The 14,872-nt window shown below is 40.2% G+C and overlaps 1 protein-coding gene across 1 annotated transcript in view; it reads right to left on the reverse strand.

Annotated features, from left to right (window-relative positions):
• LOC109852958 (plastin-2) overlaps window positions 1-14,664 on the reverse strand; it is a 28,592-nt gene extending 13,928 nt beyond the window's left edge. Inside the window, exon 1 of the mRNA XM_020424616.1 lies at window positions 14,453-14,664. Coding sequence (XP_020280205.1) covers window positions 14,453-14,503 — 51 coding nt within the window. The 5' untranslated portion in view covers window positions 14,504-14,664. The remainder of the gene's footprint in view (window positions 1-14,452) is intronic.
• Window positions 14,665-14,872: the final 208 nt, after the last annotated feature.

Raw genomic sequence — 14,872 nt, forward strand, 5'->3', positions numbered from 1 at the left:
GAAAAAAAAGGGAATACATGCCGAAGAAAAGAAAACGCTACTCACGTCGTCGCCGGAAAGATCTTGCGATACAACAACAGCCGGATATAGCAAGCGATAAGAAGCGAGCGAGTCTCGACCCCTGTCAACCAAATATTGTTTTTCGCAAAAAAAAAAAAAAAAAAAAAAAAAAGAAAAGAAAAGCGGAAACGCGTATTTTGCATTGTTTAACGCGGCGGTTACATTTCTGCAATTATATTCCTGCAAATGAAATGAGTGAGAAAACGTGAAGGTGAAAGTGCATAAACAATAATTTAACGACAAACGTCGTAAGTGCTCCGCTTAAGTCGAGTTAATAAAAAAAACTCCGACGTTGCATTGTTGTTAAATAGAAAGTTATTTGTCCGCCTTAAACGGAATGAATGAAAACATAGTGAGATTTTATAACGCTTAATCGCACGCCTAAGCTCAATTACCGTTAGTTATTAGGAAGGATAAACGATGCGATATATTTTTTACGGCGGGAAGAACTCGTCGGCAGAATTCTCATAAAATCTTGTGCCGCGGGGTTTTACTTAGACCCCATTGTTCTCTGTCTCGTTGAATATTTAGACTTCCGTGTATAATCACGACCAGTGTCAATTAAAAGTATGATTAGACGAATGTGTGACAAATTAGATTAGATAAATCCGCCATATGCGATATCTAAATCGATTGGAGCAAAAATAATATAAAATTAGCGCATCAGATCGGCATCAGATTAAATCCTCCATCGAGAAGATGAAATGTACGGTTAAAGCAAAAATTCAAGAGATCCAATTATAATTTTCTAAACTATTATCGGAAGGGGAATCATCTCGCGTTCCCACATCACCTACTTGCAATTTAAAACATAAACGTACGACAAAAATTCCGTTGCTTCACAGAACCAAGTTTTTTTAAATGAAAGTTTTTTTTAATATTTTAAAATAACAATGTTTTTTTTAATTAGAATAAATTAATATTTCTATAAATAAAACAAGCTGCGGTTAAAAAGTCCCTTTCTAAACTTATAAATTTATCATGCAGATAAATTTCAAATCTCTCGGCGGGATGAAAATCGACGCCGAGCGGGCGTTTTACTTCCGTTTACTTGTACATTCTTTCGTAACGAAATCTTGCTTCGAGACGGAAACCAGATACAGGGACGCGGGACTGATATCGCAAGTCAAGCTGCGACGGCGCCGAAGCGCCAACCGCAGCGAGAAACGCGCTGGAAAAAAAAAAATGAGGATTGCCAGGCACATCGCGACGGCACTGCGGTCGACTGTATGTACTCTTGATGTCAACGTAGAGACCGCAGCCTTTACCGATGCACCTGTCATTATCACACAAGTCGATAACTATCGAACGCTTCTCTGGTTACGCGATCTCGTCCGCGGCGCGTCTTGCTCGGCGCTCGTGTTACACGCGCCGCTTGATTCGATTCGCGTATAAACGAGAGCGCAAAAGAGAGATCTAAACCTAATCGATATCGGAATTAATCACGGAGTGATTAAATTGCTCCAATCGCACGCGGCAAATCGTCGGATCGATCGACGCAAGCGTCCACAATCTCTTTTCTCCCGGCAATTGCCTCCCGGTTGTGTCAGTTGCAAAAATCCAGATTCTGCACACCGAGTGTACAGTACATACACTCTCGCGAAACATTGCGAAGGTTAACGGTTAAGTGCAGGTGCGATGAACGTTCGGATTAGACGTTGAAAGTAACTCTTACTTAAAGTGCTCGTCGAAGCGACTATCAATCATTATTTGTTCGATTATTCTTTTTACCAAAACTTAGAAAATATTACATTGTGCGAACATTTATCTCGTCGTTTCGCGTAATTCCATTTTCTGGAATACGTAAACGATGACCTGTGATCTCTCTCCTCCGATCGTGACTCAAGATCACACGTTCGAATGTCACCGATTTTCTCTCGCGAGTTTTGTTACATGCAATCGCCCATGTGTGTGTGTGTGTGTGTGTGCGTGCGTCTCTCTCGAAGCGCAATAATTCGCGTACACCATGACTCACGATAAATCACGGACAAAGGTTCTGATGTAGCAATTTTCTTCTCGGTGCGTTATTCATCCGCGCTCATAAACGCGAGAATATTTAATCACTTTTCCGATAATGAACCGTTCTATATTTAATTAACCGCCGCCGCCAACGCCGCGCTTAATCACGCACACAGCGACGAAGAGAAAGAAGATACAGAGAGATGTGTAATTGTTTTACCGAAACAAAACAATGTTTCACGCTATTGCCGAGAGCTTTGCTCCAAGAGCGATTTACCGCCCGTCGAGCCCGTCGGTACCTTTGTCGAGATACAAGCGGGTGAGGTGTTCCAATGACAATCTCCGAGAGAGATCTTTTACAGAAAAAAAATCGCAAACAAAAATCAAGAATTGCTCTTTAACTTTGTCTCGTGCAGTTGCATAAAGCATATCGAACAGATTTCAGTCCAATAACAATTTCCGGTCTTCGTTAAAAAAAAAAAAAAGAAAAAAGAACAATCGGCGAAGCGCAGAGCAAACGCAGGAAGAAGCAAAAATCGCTCTCTTGGATTTTGTTTCGTGAAGTCAAAAAGCATGTCAACAAAACGATTTCGGTCATGTTCGCACACGACACGACACCGTAATTGCGTAACGGAGGAGAAAACGGAAGAAGTGAATCGGAAAAGTATAATGTTTAAAATGCACGAAGTTGTGCGCGAAAGTCGCGGAAGTGAAAACATTTGAGACTCGCGTCAAATGAATCATCGACTCCAAATGTAATGACACCGATGACGTCAAATCAAACTCGCTCGCGAGTTCTACTGACCGAGGAGGTTGACTCACAACTCGCACTCGGACGGGCATCGACGGACCGAGAGTGTTTCTTTTTTTTTTTTTTTTTTTTTTCCCGTAATCGTATCTATCTTAACTGTTTCCGACGCTGTATCACAGTCGCGACTTCCCGAACAGTCATTACTGGACATCACAGTTGACGGCGTTATTATCATAAATATTTAAAGCTGAGCAATTCACAAAATGTTTTATTCATGTCGACGAAATCTCCTTCGGAGATCTCGCGTACCATATATGGCGTCGATTTGCTCCCCGTTCCTGAGGCAAGAGAGATAACGAGAGTTATCGCATTTTGGGCGATCCAAAGATCGATCGATTAAATAAAGTGGGCGCGGATCAGATAAATGCACTTCTATAAAAAAAATATGTAAGCACTATAATGTATATATTATGTTATAGTCAATTTAATAAAAAAAAACTCTGATAAAAACGAATATATCATACCGCTATGTATATTAAAAGTAAATATTTATAATAAATATTTACTATTCGTATTGTTTTTTATACATTGTCAAACTTCTGTAATTTAAAAAAAATCAATTAAAAAAATATATAATTATTTTAATTTTGATAAAAATAGCAAAATATATAAACATAATAAATGAATATTTATAATAAATAATGCTCTGTGCAAATATTTTAATATTTTCACGCTTAACATTATAATCCACTGCTCTTTCCAAACAATAAACGATTTGCCGACGCCGTGAATCTACTCAACACACACTGTTTGCGCGAAATATCTAACAATAAGTACATAAACACGTCGAGCATGCGTGTCTTGTACTTCATTGGTATTAATGTCGCGCGCGCGCGCGTGCGCTTGATGTTAGCAGCGAATCGAAATTTCGCGAGTTATCAGCCAGCAACATCCGAGCTGTCGTCCGACGACGACGACGACGTGGAATTTAATATTTCGTGCCGTCGTCGTGCGTGCAACTCTTTTTTTTTCTTTCTTTCTGCAAACCGGCCTCTGCGCAGAGCGTGGAACGCTCCGACAGTAGCTTCACTGTTCTTCCACGCGGAATTTAAAGTATTCGCGGTTAGACCGCGACTTCCACTTCTGCGTTGATAATTGGCCGTGAGGAAACGACAAAACCGGCAATAGTTTCAACGACAATGACAACAACGAACGCAGTAATGTATGTAACGACGAACGGATGCGAGCGAATAAATTCCCAGGTCGGTAATCAGAGAGAGGGCCTGCCCCATTAAGTTTCTCTCCCTCTCAATCTAATCTCTCCCGTAGACCGGGGAATTACGTTTCATTGTCTAATACACACACGGCGCGTTATTAATTAAAAATCAAGCGGCGCGATGGACAATTAGCATACCGTCGCGTATTAAATTAACGGGATCACCTGCGCGAGACCTGCGCGTACGCGCGCGCGGCAGTTGGAAAAGTGACATGGGAATTTATTTTATTATTTTCCATTTCACCGTTGCTTCTCCTCCTTTCGCGAGTTCTCATTTTTTTTTTCCCCCGCTCGCGAGGATACATGTATATTTATAAAATTCGCAGCATTGTTTTGCAAACAAACAAAAAAAAAAAAAAAAAGAAACGAGATAATAAGATATCTTTACATTTAAAGTGTCGTGCGCACACACGCATACACATACGAGGCGATATATTTACATTGCGAACAATCGCAGAAAAAAACGTTGCTTTCGCTCCACTTTGCGCGCGTCATTCGCTTCACGCGAAACAATGATGATTGAGTTTCAATGACGATGACGACGAAGGAGCAAAGCGAGCGAAACGCAAAGCCGCGACTTGGCAGATTGAAATATAGCAATACTTGACACTGTTGCACGACCAAATCGGTAACTCGAGCAAACTTATTAGCCGCCATCTAAGTACCGTAAGAAGATATATCCGCCGCCTGACTCATCAATTCGTGATACCTCATTTATCCATAAGGGATAATCACACTGAACATATATTTACCCAGCCTCCATTAAAGCGTCACGCAAAGGGAATAAGAAAGAGAGAGAGAGAGAGAGAAAACGAACTGTTCACGATTACTTAATGACATACTCTTTAAGTTTCCACTGTGCACGCAAAAAATTGTGAAAATATGTAAAAAACTAAAATTTTATTTAAAAAAAACTAACTTGTATGCGATTGCAATTTTCAATTGCGTAGTTGCAATTTACACGTTACTTCAATTTATTTTCTCTCTTGCGGAGAGACCGTCGGGACAATATTCTTTCCCAACGGCGATAAATTCGGAGTCTGTCTTGCAAATCTCGTAGGACGAGACTGCTGCCCGGACGGCCCACTCGAGCGGTATATCTTCCGCCGCGTGTCTCGTGCATTCTCATAAGAGATATTCTCCGCTGCGCGAAAAGGACAGCGATGTTCCAGGTGTACCAGTGGACAATAACGGGCGTTGCATTTAAAATTTGTATTCGCGTAGAAAAATGTTCTGCAATTCTCGAAGAAAAATAATTCCGTAATAAATAAAAAATTGTTTCATAAATTTCTTTCTAAGATTACGGTTTTACGTCTCGCGATTCCTAAAACGAGATCTAAACCAGTTTTCTCGAGAGAGAAAGAGAACTCCGTGCGCGTATCTGCGGATAAAAACGACTCGTTTCATCGCACTTCATCTTGTTTCAACCGCGGAATCTCTTGCCCGTACTACGCTCGAGAAAGGATTAATTATAACTACAGGGCGCAATTAAGGAGAGCTAAGCGTGGGAACCGAACCCGACAAAGGACGCGTGTAGCATACGCGCGCCGCAGACTAAACACACGTACGTGTACAATGTTTCTTGTACACGTGAGAATTAGTTCCGAAGACGTATGTATATTGTTTGCGTCCGCAGCTGAGAAAGAAATCGGCCACGTTTTTGACATTTTCATTTCTTCTTCGGAATTGCTATAAACGTTTTCCGAAGAAAACGGAGACCGCGCGGTGAGATGTTTCACCTTGCCCTCCGCGTTACACCTTGAAACGACGTCGCGCAAGCAAACAGCTGCTATGTACCGCTTAACGCCGACGTTAAAGACGAAACAATGGCAGCAAAAGCATTCACCGTGTACGTAGACATAATTGTCGCCCGACTAAACAGTATTTGCACGGTTAATTACGAAAGGACGCGAGATACGACCAGCTGCCGAGCGAGTCCGCACGCTCGAAATCAAATTACTTTGCTCTGATTAGGCGCGTCGCGCAACTTTGATGAGCGTTTTTTGTTGAGCATCGCGCGCGTACAAATTTTTATTTCGGCAATCGATGTAAAAAAATTGCATCTTCGCATTTGTCTCTTTTACAAATTTCATAACCGTAATTTCTTTTTTATTATTTACAGATAAATTGTAACTCCCGGTTGTTTAAAAGCGCGCACGTTATTCACTTAAGAGTTGTTTTTTTTTTTTTTTTTTTTTTTTCATATTTTGCTTGTAAAGATAGAGACGCTGAAAGTATTATTTTTCAGCCTACTTCGGACAATATTTACACGTGTACACGTACAACTTGTAATTAGGACGAGTACTTGAATCTCGAGTTCGAAGTGACACTTGTGTGCGAGTCCGCACGCTCACTTTATTGAAGGACTTCGCATTTGAACTCGAGCCGCGCGGCGCATGCAATAAAAATGACCGGCCGCATAAGCGGCAGGCGCCAGACAGAGAATTCAGAGATTAATTTTCTCTCATTGGCAAGAGAGAGGTTTTTCGAGCGATAAGTTTTCCCGTCATAAACGGCCGCATTCATGGCGTTCTCGTTAGTCAAACCTTATATACAAGCGGAATTCCTCGCGGATCGCAAGCTCCACCCGAACAAGGAAAACATTATATGCATTTGCATACGCGCCATATTTGCGACAGAAACACACCGTTATGCAGGAAAATTTATCAAATAACGTAGAAAACTCGGTTATCGAATCAAAGAAAAAAAAATTGAAAAATGCGGGACGAAAATTTTTATTATTTTCGTAATCCATATTGTTGTTCTCTTCAATTTATGCAAACTTCGATCTTTGTTGAATTTCATAAAATACAAAATTAATTTAAAATTATTTTAAAGAATCGTTAACAAAAAAAATATATATTTTTGTTTATAGAGAGATCTCGTCTTCGATATTCAATTTCTCAATACACGAACCGCGGTTTTTAAAAGTATGTCGCGCGACAATAGCTCCAGCCACTGTGTAGTAGCTGTGTCCCCGCGTATATATGTTTATCTCATGGTAACCGATCGCCTCGTTTGTCCTCCTTCTTTTACGATCAAGGTGTGGTAAACGATAGGAGTGATTCACCGCCGAATTTGTAACGTCGTATACTTTTCTCGCGAAAAAAAAACTCTTCTATCGCTCGCAATTACGAATCTTTCTTTACGGGATTGAAACGCGCGCAAAAAAATAGATCATTGTCACACGTATCTGACGATTGAGAGCCACTGGGATCGCGAAAATATACGGGCGCGATGCGGGCACAATATGCCGACCTAGCATTGCGGCATTGCGCAACGATCTTTACTTTTCAGAGAGCAGTCGATCCATTTACTATTCTAACGGCGTGCGATTGCACAACAATCCGGAGCACATTGCAGATCGCGTTGTGGCAATCGTCGGTTGAGCAACAATTGGAAGGTATTGTCAAGCCTTATAAAATGATAAGAGACAGCCTCAAAGCAGTCGCGCGCCGCGCCTGTTTGCACGCGGCTTCTGACGCACAGGAAATTCGGAGAATGTGGATCTAGAACGTGCATACGTAAACATCACGTGCAATAATGCACTAATTTCGCGATCGTAAACGAATTAACGCGTTATCTCTCCTTGCACTTGTTTTTATCGAGGTAAACGCCAATGACGTTCCGATATACCGAAGCACGCGCGCTGCTATCACCAATTTCCATCGCGACGTTTGTCGGACATGAAAATTACATGCATATAAAGAACACGCTTATTTACTACGTATTCGATGTGCGTTTAAGTAACTCTGTGTGGTTTTCCTCTTTAATACTAGGAACGAGTCCGTTAAAATGACGGAATTTCAGAAATACAATCTACTTGCAAAAAACGTTCTGGGTTAAAATAAAACATTTTGATTATTAATTGAAATTAAAATTACTGTCAAAATTAAATAATATTTTTTTATGCATTTATATAAAATTAAAAAATTTTCCTTTTCACTTATTTTAGAACAAATACTGAAATAGAATAAATACTGAATTCAATAAATCATTTAAAATTAAATGTGAAAGTTTTATTTTAACCAAAAAAAAATATTAAAAGAGCTTTTGTTAATCATTTAAATATTAAAAGAGTTAAAATATAATAACGAATAAAAATGCTCTTTAAATATCCGTCAAATTGACGAATATTTGATAGAACTAGGTGCACATGTAACTGTTCTCTGTTGGGTTCTGTAGTGTTAAAATATTCCTAGCACCGTTAATGGAACAGAAATTTCTTTCTTTTTTAATTGACTTTTTACTTTCCCACGAAAAAAAAGAACAAGATTAGAGATGGCTACGTTTCGAAACAGATATGAAAATCCGGTAACCGTTATTAAAAGAGACGCGAGTACCGTTCCCAATGTTCATTCCCGCCACTGTCTCTTGCTCCACACCGTGCAATTTTAACTTAATTCGACAGCTTGTATAATATTTCACGCGCGAATGTCGGCACGTAATTCTTCTTCTTCTTCTTGCATTAATTTCATGCTCGCGAAACTATGAAATACTTATTGCTCACTACAACACGCTTTTTTTTCTCGTTCTCTCGCGATATCTCGAAGAATCTCCGGCGCATGAAACGTAGATACATGTTAACAGTCTGCAACCGCCTCCGTATACGGTTTATGCACAACCGTCGGGACAAGCGGTGGGATTGTTATTTTTAATTGCCGCTTTAATTAACTCGAGCTCAAGGTGTTGACGGAAAATTCAGAATTGATTATCAAACACAACTCCGTAATTCTTGTCATCGCAGTCGATGTAAATTTGAATTTGAATTTTTCGTCGCGCGAGAAAGAGGAACTCGATTAAGTCTTGACGAAGAAAATTTCGAATGAAAAGCACCCCCGGAATATCTTATTATTTTAATAGAAATCTATTAACAAGTTTTGTGTCGCTCAAGCTGGAGAACGGGAATTTCGACGAAAAGTTACAAGTTCGTGCTCCATCTGCGTAAATATTGTTCTCTCTTTGTAGTTGCGAGTGAGAGCGCCAATTCACAGCAGTTGGTCTCCCGCTGGTTTTTTTGTTTTTTTTTTTTTTATAAAGACCAACGGCGCGCGGTTTCCGGATAAGAAAAGAACGGCACGTGCCAACGCAACGACACGGCGCGCCTCGGGTGGTGGCGTGCACGTGCTCCAGTATTTATTCTGGAGTAATCGGGTTTGCCTGCGTACGCATAAGTCCTTGGATACATATGACGCGTAAATAACATTCTCCCGAAAAGTCACACACAGTAGCCCCTCCCCACACACACACACACACATTACATCGCACAATTTGAATATGTACGCGTATATATTCGACTCGAACTGGATTTCATTCTGATGCAAATTTCAAATAATAAAAATGATTATGAGAACAACAAGAATCAAAGCGAAAGGAATAAATACAAATCGATTTAATTTCGACGACGTTGTTCTTCTACCGTTGATTCTTTCCGAGCAGTTATTAACGTCGGCGCTCAATGGTGCGGCACGAAAAAAAAAAAAAAGAAAAAAAATTCGTCGACACGGTAAACTGACTGCGCTGACAAGTAAAGCGCGAAATTCCAGAATCGAATGTCGGATAGGAAATACGAGCGAAACACGAGCCCCGAGAGAGCTCGATTTCGCGCACACACATTTCCGGTTATTCCACGTCTGTCCCTTTCATTTGCGTGTTATCGCGCTACTTTTCAACAATCTGCAAAAAAAAAAAACTAAAATAACACACGAAGTATGTCCAGGGGTTTTACTGGGTCAGCACGCGAAAATGCCTCCCGAAGAAATATTTTACATTTTAACGGAAAATTTAATCGCGAAAACGTCGACTCCGTTGCGGAGAGCAACTGTCTAAATTGTAATTTTTGCACAATATTTATTAAAATCTGCACACAATGAAACATCTCCGTTTTATTAATCTTTTTCATTAAAAACTTTACAAGAGTTTGTTGAAAATTTTATTTGAAACCGTAAAAATGTGTTATCGAGAAATTTAATAGCAGAAAACTTAAAACCATAACATCGACGTAATATAACTCTAATATTTTTTTTCCTGTTATTTTCGCGTGTTTGTTTTCATATCATAACTTTTCGCCGTAACAGTGGAATTGTAACAACGCTTTGAATTTACATATCGTTAATTAAGAGCAAAATAAATATGTTTGCAACTGTTATACGGCTCGCACCGTAAAACCAACGTTTTTTTTTATTACTTTTTAATACTTTTTACACGCACGCGTGCAATCCGTTGTCTCATATAATATGTGAATATGCATCTCTCGCAATCTTGCTTATGTCAACGTAGATTAGGCACGCTCGAATGCGTAAGGGTTGAGAGTCATCGCGTCAAGAGCGATGTTCCGAGAGAGGGTGGTAATCCCTTGGAAAAGTGCCGATACGCTTCGGCGGAACTGTTCTTTAACACTTTTGTCTTTCCAGCCAAGTGGGTTTCAAGCAAAAAATAAAATCTTAAAAGAAGAGAAACTTCGCGCGCGCCAGTCTAATTACTCTCGCTCTGTGACGTTCCGAAGTCGTACAAAGGATACGATTGTCCAGTCACGACCATTGTACCTTATCGTAAAATTGCAGCAGGATTTTATTCTTCAAGAACAATCATTGACAAATGACACAGAGGTAAAATATTTATAACAAATACGGTAAATCACAATCTTATATTTAATTTCGATATTATTGTTTTCTTTCTGAGAATATAAATAAAATAAATATTTTCTTCTTCAAAAGAGAACTCTTGCGTCGGAAATAAATCTAAAATATAATGAGAGACGATAACAAACGGACACGGCGAACAACAATTGCGCTGAAGGCAATAAAAATAATATTTACGAGTTTTTCTTGTCGAAGTTTCCTGTGTGTGAAAAATAAACTTATCTCACTCCGCGAATAGCGCGTGGCGTTTTATCAGAGCTTTAAAGTGCAACGTGTCTGTGATGATTCAGCACAGAGGGGTGGTGGCCCTCACGGAGTGTAACCCTTAGGCGCACCGTTCGCATGCACTTTCGCCACGCAGGATGTTAAGGAAGGGGTTGTGCGTCTCCTCTCGCACCGGTAACGCGATCAATAAGATAATTGAAGACTTTCTCGACAATGCAACACCAGCGGAAGGGAACAATTTCGCCATCTCGCTCGTACTAGGCGCAAGGTCATTATTTCCTCGTCTTTCGCTCTCGCCTTTATTATTAATACGTCCGAGTTTCGCGCGCACACAAACAACAAACAAGACGACTATAAGTTGTAGTATCGCAATATTGACCTTTTGTCAATAAAATTTCGTTATCGCGACGAGTACGTTAATACTTTATCTAAAACCAAATTTATATTTCAATCATTTTGACAATTAATTATCGACAATGTTATAAATGATTTATTCAAGTCGAAATTCAAATTTGTCGAATTGTTTTTTGAATATGTTTTAAAAATCACGACGATTTCGTCAAAAACTCCAAAAACGGTTTTCGTCAAACGTTGGAAACCGATATTTTTCATATTATTTGCAAATAAAAAATGCAAACGAGAAAAAACATTCTGGGAAAATATTTCCGATCGTTCTGAGTGTACGTAAAAAATAGAGATCGTCGCGAACGCCAGAGAGCGGAGTCTATAAAAGAGAAACGTGTTTACCCGCATCGAATATCTATAACGAGAATTTTATACAACCGGAAGCGACGAATTTCAACCACACGCAATCAATTATCCTACGAATATTTTTATCGACTCTTTACCGCGAGTTTGACGCTTGAATTAAACCGCTGTTAGGAAAAATTTAATTTAACAGATAATAGATTGTTTCTATTTTCAATTAAGCTTGATTTAATAAGTCGCGAAAAACGTGTTTTTCCTAATCTCGCAACTATGAATGAATTAAATGAAAATAGTTCGCGTTAATTAAATTTAACTAGATTGTGCATAGACATATATATATATATATGTGTAAACGCGAGAGAGTGCACTTCTCTCTCTTCCTCCCCGATAAAACCTCGTTAAATGTTTCGTGTTCGCTGCAAACTTGCCTGCTGCAGGAGGTCACGTTGGAATCTGATACACCGGTACCGGTTAGTGTCACGCTATCTTAAAAAAAGCCATTAAAAAATCGTGCAAAATTTGCACGACTCTGTTGCACGATGACCTAAAAAAACGCAGTCGTCAATGCACTCCGGTCACGCGAGTGCATGTGTGTTTAAAAAAATATATCGATCCTCTCGAAGTCGGTTAGTCGCACGAAAAAATATTTTATTTCACCGATGACTCACGCAAAATCTATATTTTATTCTCTCTTATCCGTTTATAAGAGCTACAAAGATCATAAAGATACTATAAGGAGCGGAAAAACTGGTTCTTAAACGTCGCGCGAAATAGACACGCGTAAATGAAAAAAAAAAAAAAAAAGGACGTGGAATATGTAATATCTGCTCGCGTTTCCTGATATTTGATCGGACCGCAAAAGGTTAACTGGCTGTATCGAGAGGCAGGTCGCTTTTCGAGATAGTAGCGAAGTCACGGAGGCGCGAGAAAAAAACAACGTCGGAAACAAGCCGTGTTGCGTCGCGCTCGTAGTCGGCCAACCGTGAAAACGGGCTTGTCGCGGAGAGCACAGAGTGCAATCGCGCGGTAATGAGGTTGACTGCGCGTCCAAAAGTCGTGGCAAATGAACCTGTAGCTTGTCGTCTACTACGTGCCGTATAAAAAGTAATCAAAGCAATCGTGTGTCACTTTCGGCATAAAAGTTGTTGCGATTGAATCAATGTTTTTTAAAAACAACGTTTTAATATACAACACATCCATGCGTTTCTTACCATTTACATTAATTAAGATGAGTTAATAAGAATATATTAAAAAATTAATATATATTAATATATTAATATATATTAATAAGAATATATATTATTATATTATTATGCGTATACAAAAAAATACTCGAGCAACTTGTACATTTTTTAAGTAATAAAGTTCCCTTTTTAAATTTCCTTATCAAAGTTGTTGATAATTATTATTGTCAATTGTTTGAATAGTTAATCATTATATTCGATTTTATTATCTCAACTGCGATAAGCATCGTTGCTCTCTCTTTTTTTTTTTTTTATCACCGCCTGTGTTTACAGTTGTTAATAACACCCGAAGAACAATATTATTGAACGATCACGCGACCGTATCGCGAATCAATGTTTAAGAATATTTTATCTGTGAATTTGAACGTTTTGGTCCACAGAAATGTGCGACGAGTGGACGCATCGATCGAACTTTCCTTCGCGACAAAAATCTGCGCAAAATTGTGTAAACAACTTCGCGATTTTGAATATCGTCATATGTGGAACAATTAAACGTGATCTCATTTGCAGTTCAATAGCCGATAATTTATCAACTAAAATGAAGAGCGTGTCCACGTAACGAAACACAACTCGTCAATTCTATACGCGCCGAACTAAATGATCACAGCAGCGGTAGACGGCAAATGCGGCATAAACACAAGGTGCGATATAACGAGTACCGTGTGGCGTATAACGAGCGTACTTAAACGCACCGCTGCTTACAACGTACGTACATTGTACGGCACGTACACGTGCTCGGATGTACATTTCGTTGAAAAAAAAAAAAAAAAAAGAACTACCCGAAACTAAATCCAGATATCACCCCAAAGTTTTCTGATCATTGCGATTACAAGCGCTCGTCGACGACCGACCGACCGACCGGTTTTTCCGTAGAAAACGTTATACGACACTCTACCGAATAGGGTCTTCACATAATAATGGGAAAGAATGTGTTCTTTGTGTCTAAATCCAGAAAAAAGAAAAACAATTTACCCAAAAAAGAGACTCTGTTGAAACAGGCTCGAGATAATTCCCGAAATATTTTGAACGCCAAGAGAAACGTTGTATTCTGTTGTGGAATTTCATGTGTTCTGTATATATATATATGTACATATATTGTGATCTCATCAATATTAATAAGTAAAATAAATATTATATATATATATATATATATATATCTCTTTTGACGTGTATAGATTTAATCTCTTGTTCTAAATGTTTCAGCATTTTCTCGCACATTTTATCGCTCGCAGGTGAACCATATGATCGATTCCTGGAAAAGAAACCGACGCTGAGCGAGAGCGAGACTCTTCGTGCGAAAGTCCCAGGGACACACGTTGCCGAGCGCAGAGAGGCTCCGGTTACAGAAATCGCGGGAGGGCGCCGACTGACAGCAGGGGCGGGCAACACCCGGCGCGTCGTCGACCTCGCGGCTCGGCTGCACACGAGGGTGGGTTTTCCATGCTGATGTAAACCGGCGATCGATAGGAAACCCGCGCGCCGCCGGCGTCGGCGGCAAATTGACGGAAAAATGTGAAAAATCCACATCCTCGGCGCCGGAAACGAGATAACGCCGGATTCTGACACAAAAATCCGAGAGGAGACTCACCGCTTGGAATTGCTCCAACAACTCCTGCCGGTCGTCGATCGTGGTGGCCATGTTGTCCGAATAATCCTTCCGCCTTTCCTTTCTCCGCTGCGGCACCCGCGATCGCTGGTCTCTCTGTCGCTCCCTCGCGCCCTCCGACTGTCACTGTTCTTCTTCTTCAAACCGTCTCTGTCCTTCTCGCGCGCCCGGCGTTGCGTTGTATGCGATGGTGTGTGCGTATGCGTGCACCGTGTGTACGTACGCCGTGACACAATGCGGCGCGCAACGTGCAACGACGACACTCCTGACGACGGGGATCTGCGATTTTTTCACTCGCGAACGCGAGAACTCGGATGTGTGATCCCGGAAAACAGCGGTCGCTCGAACTCGTAAAGTGTTTCGGTTCGGTTTTGCGAAAAAGAAAGATTGTTCCTAGAACTC

This window comes from Pseudomyrmex gracilis, unplaced genomic scaffold, assembly GCF_002006095.1.
Source record: "Pseudomyrmex gracilis isolate BER0280 unplaced genomic scaffold, ASM200609v1 scaffold_41, whole genome shotgun sequence".
Classification (NCBI taxonomy): Eukaryota; Metazoa; Arthropoda; class Insecta; order Hymenoptera; family Formicidae; genus Pseudomyrmex; species Pseudomyrmex gracilis.